The sequence below is a fragment of the Habropoda laboriosa genome, unplaced genomic scaffold (assembly GCF_001263275.1).
Source record: "Habropoda laboriosa isolate 0110345459 unplaced genomic scaffold, ASM126327v1 scaffold126, whole genome shotgun sequence".
NCBI lineage: Eukaryota > Metazoa > Arthropoda > Insecta > Hymenoptera > Apidae > Habropoda > Habropoda laboriosa.
In genome coordinates this window covers 1619696-1627469 of record NW_017100288.1, presented here as the reverse complement: position 1 = coordinate 1627469, position 7774 = coordinate 1619696, and the positions used below count along the sequence as shown (strand labels likewise).

Below are 7774 nucleotides of genomic sequence, written 5' to 3'. Positions count from 1 at the left end.
TAACTTGAAGCGTGTTGCTTGTCCTTAGTACAGAAAGTAAAATACGATCTATATTAAAAAAGTAATTCATAGATATATAGTTGATTAACGTTCATAGACAAGTGAATGTCAACTGAAGTGAAAAATTTCATTTAGAATATAAATATGTAGCAATGTCATAAAGTTTTTATTTTATATCACAAAATTCAAAAATTACAAATTTGTATACATTACAAATGTTATTCGATAGAAATAAAAAAAAAGCGAATCTTTCGTACCAATATTCGATACGCAGTGAGAACAGTTGAAATTGCAAGCTGCAGGAAGTGCATTATATCGTAGTTTACATAATCATGTCTCATGCAAAGAGATTAGAGAGTGCAAGAACGATAGAGGATTATTGCGACTTTGCATTTAGTATCGTGGCCACGAGGCGCGCCGTCGACGTGTTACCGACTCAGGCAGATAAAAAGGTTTCAGCGGAAAAAACCGGCTGGTGAGACTGTTGATAAACTTTCGACGGAAGAGAAAAAGCGAATCGGTCGGTCTAACGAAAGCAGTCAGATTTCCCGTGAATTCCGCCTGGGAGCGTTCCCCGTTTCCCATCAGTGTTTGAAAATCCCGAATGCGAAAGGTGGCATGTATAAAGAAGACGATATTTGCAAAAAGTATGAATGTCTCGCCCGGAGTCTGAATGCAAATGACTTGATCCCCACACGCACCGTTTCCATCGTCACGTCGGGGGAGGAGAGTTCCTGGCTCGGATAGAATTCAAAAACGAAGGATCTGTGGCGCCAAAGGCGAGGCGACAGCGAGAAATACAAGGAGGAATCGAAAGGGGAAAATACACTTCCTCGAACATCCCCCTTCCGCCCCCTTTCTGCTCTTTTGGGGATAGTAATGGTCTAGGCCGAAGGCAAACTATACGCAGAGAGTTGAAGGGGCAGTGAAGCGTGGCAACGCGTAGCATTCTGGCGGAAAGCCTTCCTCTGAGCTTCGTCTGTGAAGTTGACTACTGGCCAGAGGCGTCGCCACCTTTCTTTGTACGCGGCTTCTCGTTGGCCAACATGAAAATTTCCTCGAATGTTATTCATCGTCGTAATGAAGATGATTGTGCTCGGAATTTAATGCGTAGAAATTACTTCCATTAGGCATGCGTGTTTGATCAGCGGACCAACGGTAATGGATGGAAGCATATGTTTATTAGTATCGTGAATAGATATGCACATAATTTACCTTTGACAATAATAATTTTGCTGTATTTTCGTTTAGTCTACATTTTAAGCAATATTCATTCGAATTACTCGTACCATGAAACTCCATATCGGTTTGTGAACGGTTTTATCGACGATCTTTAAGATTTCGTATCTTCTTTCGAGATAATCGTTACTTACCAATAGAAGAATGGTGTACCAATTAAACTCGTGTCTCGAGTAACGGATAACTGCAGTTACCAAAGAATTTTAACGATAATAATAGGTCCGGCGAACAGTAGAGCTTTTTCAATGCCATTTTTTTTTCTCTTGTAAAACAAGAGGTACCTGAAAACAGCAGGAAAGACCAGTGAAGAGCGCTTTACGGAAACGATTAACGATTCTGGCTCAACGACCTGTGGCGCCGTGCATTGTTGCTCGGAATTACCGACCGCCAATTGCAAAGTCCGTTCCTAACTGACAATTGCTCCACTTGCTTTAAACCATTAGTGCTCACCAGTTATCTTGTTGGCAATACACTACAATGAACATCGTCGTCGCAACTGGTCGAAGTAAATCTCGGTGGTGGCGGTAGCGTTTTCCCTCCTTTTCTCTATTGTATTCATCCGTAAATCTGTATGTATTGCGCTCAATGAAGTAATTAAAGTAACTATCCTATGGCTCGTTAACCCGTTGTACGTAACGTCAGTAATATTTAATGTTTACAATTTAACTTTTAATCAAATACGACAATTGCTGATTTCACTGAGGTTTCGCCCGTAATAACATTTATGTTGTATCGCAGATGCGCACATGTGGGATGATAGCCTCTGTTACACGAATAGGGTGACTCTGAAGTAGGTTACGGAACTTCCAGCTTTCGAACTTTATTCAAATCTGAACATCGAACGTTCTGTTTGAGAACGGGAAAATCTTGTATTTGCAGACACGAAGAAGTTTTCTTTTCCGAATTACGGTGTGTGTTTTCGTTGCGGTGACGCTTTGCAGGAACTCTTGGGAAGATAAACTTACTTACAAACTTTATGTTAGATACAGAAATTGACACAACTTGTCAATCGCATCTGGCGTTCACATTTAATGATGTATAAAAATTCACGATTTACACATAAAAATTCTTCGCCATTACGTGAAAATTTCTTTAACGAAAGAACGTAATCGTTTATTTCTATATTTTTAATATAATATACAAATAATTTTTTCATTAACTAATTCTACGTTCGCTAATTTATATTTTGAAAATATTGGTCCTGACGATTCTCTTTGTTTGTAGATATTACGCATTTACCAAGATGTTAGGCCTACTATTATTAGTGGCTATACTTGGAACATCGTCGTTCGCCTATAACGGCGAGCTGGTGGAACAAGAATGTCCCGTGGACTGTCATTGTCATTATTTTCGCGTCAACTGGGTGACCGACTGTTCTGAAAGCAATCTGACCGTTATCCCATATGACGAGCTTAGCCTAAACGTCTACATTTTGGATATGAATGGCAACAACATCGCACAAGTCGGTCCATTTCCGCATTCGATCAAGCTAAGGCGTCTCCAGATGGCACATAATCGATTGACCGAGCTCAAGCATGAATCGTTTGCCGGATTAACATACCTGCTAGAGGCGGACTTTTCATTTAATGCGATCACTCATATCGATCCCGAGGCGTTCAGGTAAGAGGTTTTCAATTTTTTTTTCTTCGTTTCATTTCCCATGGATATCGTGTGCTATCATAAACAAACATTGTTGCACTTGTCTGCTAAAAGAAAAGAAATTCACTTTCGGCAATTAAAATTTGTTGGAAAACTTGATTTATTTATGCTATTTTAAATGTATCAATGCTTTTACGAGAATATGTGATTTGAAATTTTTAATAATTCATTTTATCTGAAATATTCCTTTTTGTTTTCTATCGTTGCAAAATATCCAGAAATTTCTGATTGTTGATAATAATAGTGTAATACTGCAATTCTTACACGTACCAATAGCGATAGAATAATATTGCAGTAGGTTTTTCGGAACGTTACAAAGATAATTTAAACGCTGTTCAATGTTTCACATTTATATTTTCGTGCCTTCATGAAATAAAAAAAAAAAAAATACCGTTTATTTTTGCGATATTTGATATTACTATGTATGTAAATACGTATCGTGATCGTTCCGAGTTATCTGGGCTGTTTTGTATTCACGTTAATTTTTATGTTATCAAGCAAATATTGAAATATCACTGGCAAATATATCGCAAAATCCATTCTAAATATAAAAATTTGCAAATTATGCAAATTGAACCAATTCAACGTGGAATATAAATATTAAACTGGTTTCATAAGAGTAAACTGCATTTATTGCATAAAAAAGCATTTGAATACCATATCAGTATTAATTTTTTCTTTTTTAAGCATAGGAAGCCTACTATACTCGCCGTAGCTTGTACAAAAATTATTAATTGGTAAATTTATATAAAAATACTACCGATAAATGCGGTTGTATAATGTTACCTTGAATACCTCTTACGTAATGTGCATCTAAACGGTGGACACTTTTAATAATGCTATGCGTTAAGTAAGTAATTTCTAAGCTTATCGATCCATTAAGTTCTTATTCCGAACGCAATTCCTTATTATGGTAATAAACGAATGTATTCATTTAGTAGAACAATGTTAAACTTTATAAAAATAACTTCTAGTTACTTACGTTTTTTTTTTTCTTTTTTTAAGCTTTCAAGATAATTTCGCTTTTGGTATACCGTGCTTTAGCTGAACTTTATTTTCAAAGTGATGCAAAGCATTCGTTCGACATACTTCGTTTGCATGAACACCTTAAAGAATAGGCAAAAATTAACTGTTACACGTGCAACGCAAGAAAGAAACTCATTTTAAGATCCTCTCTTAGCTCCAGCATAAATTAAGAACACAGAGGAACATAAAATAATTGTCTAGTCATCCATGCACAATACTATAATTACGGGCTTAATCGTTCAACAGGGACAGTCCAGGTCTCATTACGCTGGAGCTTCAGAACAACCCATTGGACGAGGTGAAGGGTCATTTCTTAAATTGTCGCACTCTCCTCTACCTCGATCTGAACTCATGTGGCATCCAACGTCTGAATACGCAATTCTTCCACAACACGACCAATCTGAACAAACTCGACCTGTCTCACAATCCTCTTGGAGTAATCGAGCCTGGCCCGTTCGATCATCTGACCAATCTGGAGTACCTGAAACTGAACGCTTGCAACCTGACTCACGTCTCTCCTGACGCTTTCGCCCATCTGGAGAATCTTCGAGAACTTGAAATGGCAGAGAATGATCTACGTAAAATAAGTTGGACGAATTTATTGGCACCGCTGATCCGTCTGGAGTATTTGAACATCAGAAAGACTGGAATTACCAATCTGCCTGGCGACGCTTTCGCGAGGAACTTGTACCTCAGGCAGCTGGTACTTGCTGACAACGAGTTGTGGCATTTGGACGTTGGAAATACACTTGGTCATAATTTGCACAGTCTTCAATCGTTGGACTTGTCGAACTGTAATTTGCACGATCGTTTGTCAGAGGAGGCCTTTAGAAATTCCAGTAAACTGCGTGTGTTGAATTTGAGCGGCAACCCAATGTTCGCTGCTGATCTGACCGTTGTACTCCGTCACTTGCCAAAACTTCACAAGCTCTCGTTGAGTAATTGTAGCTTGCGACGTCTGCCGAACGCGTTCCATGTTTTCGAGCACCTGGAAGAACTGGACATCTCGCATAATCCGTTGTCAGACGCGTTCGTTAGTTTGTTGAACCCGTTAGAGTCGTTAGAATACCTGGACATGTCTTACTGTAATCTCGGTTACCTAGGAAACGAAACATTCGCTCATATGACTACTCTAAAAAGGCTAATATTATCTGGAAACACGTTGCATACGTTGGAGGAAGGATTGTTCGCTAATTTGACGCGACTCGAGAGTCTAGAATTGAACAACTGCGACCTGAAGACACCGATAGATCCTAAAGTGTTCGGCGATCGCGTCCACACCGACATCGTCGAGCTGAAGCTCAGCGGAAATCCACTGGAAGTACCCGAGGATGGTTCTCTCCTCCCGACACAATTGTCCAACATCGAAATGCTTGACCTGAGCAACTGCAATCTGGTGCATCTGAATGAGAATCTGTTCACCAACACAAAGAACCTCACTGAGCTGAATCTCTCTGGTAACCGCATCTCTGGTTCAGAGAATCTATCTTGCCTGAATAAGCTACGAATGTTGGAGCATTTAAATCTGAGCAACAACAAGCTGACCACCGTCGTTCCCAGGATGTTCAGGCGAAATCCACGCTTATTGTCGCTCAATTTACTGGGCAATCCGTTCGTGTGCAACTGCGTAATCGCAGACATGTGGGACTGGGCGATACAGGTGAAGAACGATCTACACGTGTTAGTCGGTAGCCAGCCAGCCAATTTCGAAACAGGCGCGGCGAAATTGAGAAAGAGCTTGACCTGCACCTACGACGATGAGACCTATCGCAAGATCTTGCAAGACCAGCGCTGGCTTAGAAAGGGTGACCTGAGCCCCACCCGTACCTGGGCGAAATACGTTCGCGAGTCGAGTTGCGGTCGTAGTTCATGATATATGGGGAAAAGATTTCAACATCCAATACTGAACGTCTATTACAGCAAGATACGCGGCAGTCAGTGGAGCGAACTGTAACGTATCTTGAACTGTCGAAGCGTGCGCACATACACATATACATAAAAGAAACACACATACAAACGTACACTCTAGCGCAACAAATCTAGTGATGCCCTCTTTACTCTTCCATGGCATATATGACTTTATTTTTGTAGGTGTTGTAAGTAGGATTAAGATGTTTCTAAGATATAGTACGCGCGTTAAACAGACATCAGGATGTTGAAATATTTTGTACGCAAGATCCGCCGTTCTGTTCGAATGGAATCTATTGTACATTCTACCCCGTACGAGCATCGTCATCTCCACGGAATCAGAGTGTAACAGGAAGGTGATCGATCATCCTCAGCCGGGAACAGTGGCCATCTTTGACAAACTACCCTTCTGTGCTACGGGGAAAACATCTTTATACGTTGGAAACGTTGCTCGAATTTCGCTCGAGAACGCTTGCAATCCGTCTACCGTCGGCTGAAATGATTAATGTAACGAAGGGCGCTAAAAAAATGTTCATCGATCGCCGGAACAACGGAAGGTCCTCGAATTATCAATCACCCCTCTTCTTCTTCTTCTTCTTCTTCTTCTTCTTCTTCTTGTTCTTCTGCTTCTGCTTCTTCTTCTTCTTCTTCTTCTTCTTCTTCTTCTTCTTCTTCTTCTTCTTCTTCTTCTTCTTCTTCTTCTTCTTCTTGTTCTTCTGCTTCTCGTCGACCGAATCAACCCTATTCTCTTTCTCTTGCGGGCATTTTCGTTTCACGCTCGCCGATACTGAAATTCAAGCGGATTTCCTGCGAACAAACGCGACATTTGCAGTTATAATTGTGAGAAAAGCCTAGGACTAGATATAACGGAGAAAAGATAAGGAAAAAATTGAACGATATCTCTCGAATGCAGCAGAGAAAATTCTCGAATCCATGAAAAACGTAGAAGTTTATTGAAAATCGCGTGGATGTGTATGTGTCTCTGTGTAAATCCGAATTGTAGATTCTGCGTTGAAACGACGTTGTTAATCGAGTTATCGTCGTGTAAGTACGTCGTGATTGACAAATTCGAAACTCTTGCATGCTTGTATGTTCATTTCTATCTATTATTTTCGTGTTATTATACGCGAGCGTATGTTACGTAAAGAAAGTATGGATGTGGCCAGGTATATGCTCCACAATGAAAAAATTCAATTGTTCGAATTATTAACCCTCGACTGGACGGAGTGTAGTGGGACTAAAATGATTGTGTGCTTCTTTCATAGTGTTACGTTTGATTGGTTCGAATTCATAGCGCGTTAACTTATAATTATCAATTCTACGACTTACCATTTATAATTCAAGCCAAATCAATATTTTAAGACTCTATTATAGAATTTCTTTTCCATTAATGATTCATCAAACTGTTTTATTTTGCTTTATCGTGATAGTATATATATATTTATTTATTAAATTCAATCGTTGAATCTATTTATCTTAGACTATAATTGTCACAAGTAGCGTTACATTTCGTACTTGTTGCTAGTTTCTGATTAACGAAATGTACCAAGAAATGTTTGTCTTCTTTTGATGTTGGACTGCTTTGATGTTCGTCTCCTCCCTCTGTGCGGATGTATACTTATGTTTCCCATGCTCGAACGCTATCTCCCTGTTTCAACCAGCAAGTGTTCTCTGGCGGTGTCCATGTACAAATATAAGGGTACTATACTTAGGGTACCCCTAAGGTACTCAGATTCTCATTCTCGGGCTATCCCCTCGCGGATCTGACAGTGACAATTTGATTCTAGTTTACGTACCGTGGCTTTTATCAAGGGAACATATTCTTCGTGTACGTAAAACGAATTTGTGTGAACGTATGTTGCGTTGATCCTTGGGAGGACAGATATGTGAACCGGATTTACAGTTTCGCTGTTGCTTACAGCCAAACATGAATAAAATCTGA

The 7774-nt window shown here is 39.7% G+C and overlaps 1 protein-coding gene across 2 annotated transcripts in view; it reads left to right on the top strand.

Annotated features, from left to right (window-relative positions):
• Positions 1-6463, top strand: part of LOC108573785 (carboxypeptidase N subunit 2-like) — an 8097-nt gene extending 1634 nt beyond the window's left edge. For both annotated transcript variants that reach the window (XM_017936265.1, XM_017936264.1), the window contains exons 2-3: positions 2464-2859; positions 4171-6463. In XM_017936265.1, the coding sequence (XP_017791754.1) occupies positions 2464-2859; positions 4171-5797 (2023 nt within the window). In that variant the 3' untranslated portion in view covers positions 5798-6463. The remainder of the gene's footprint in view (positions 1-2463; positions 2860-4170) is intronic.
• The last annotated feature ends 1311 nt before the right edge of the window (positions 6464-7774 follow it).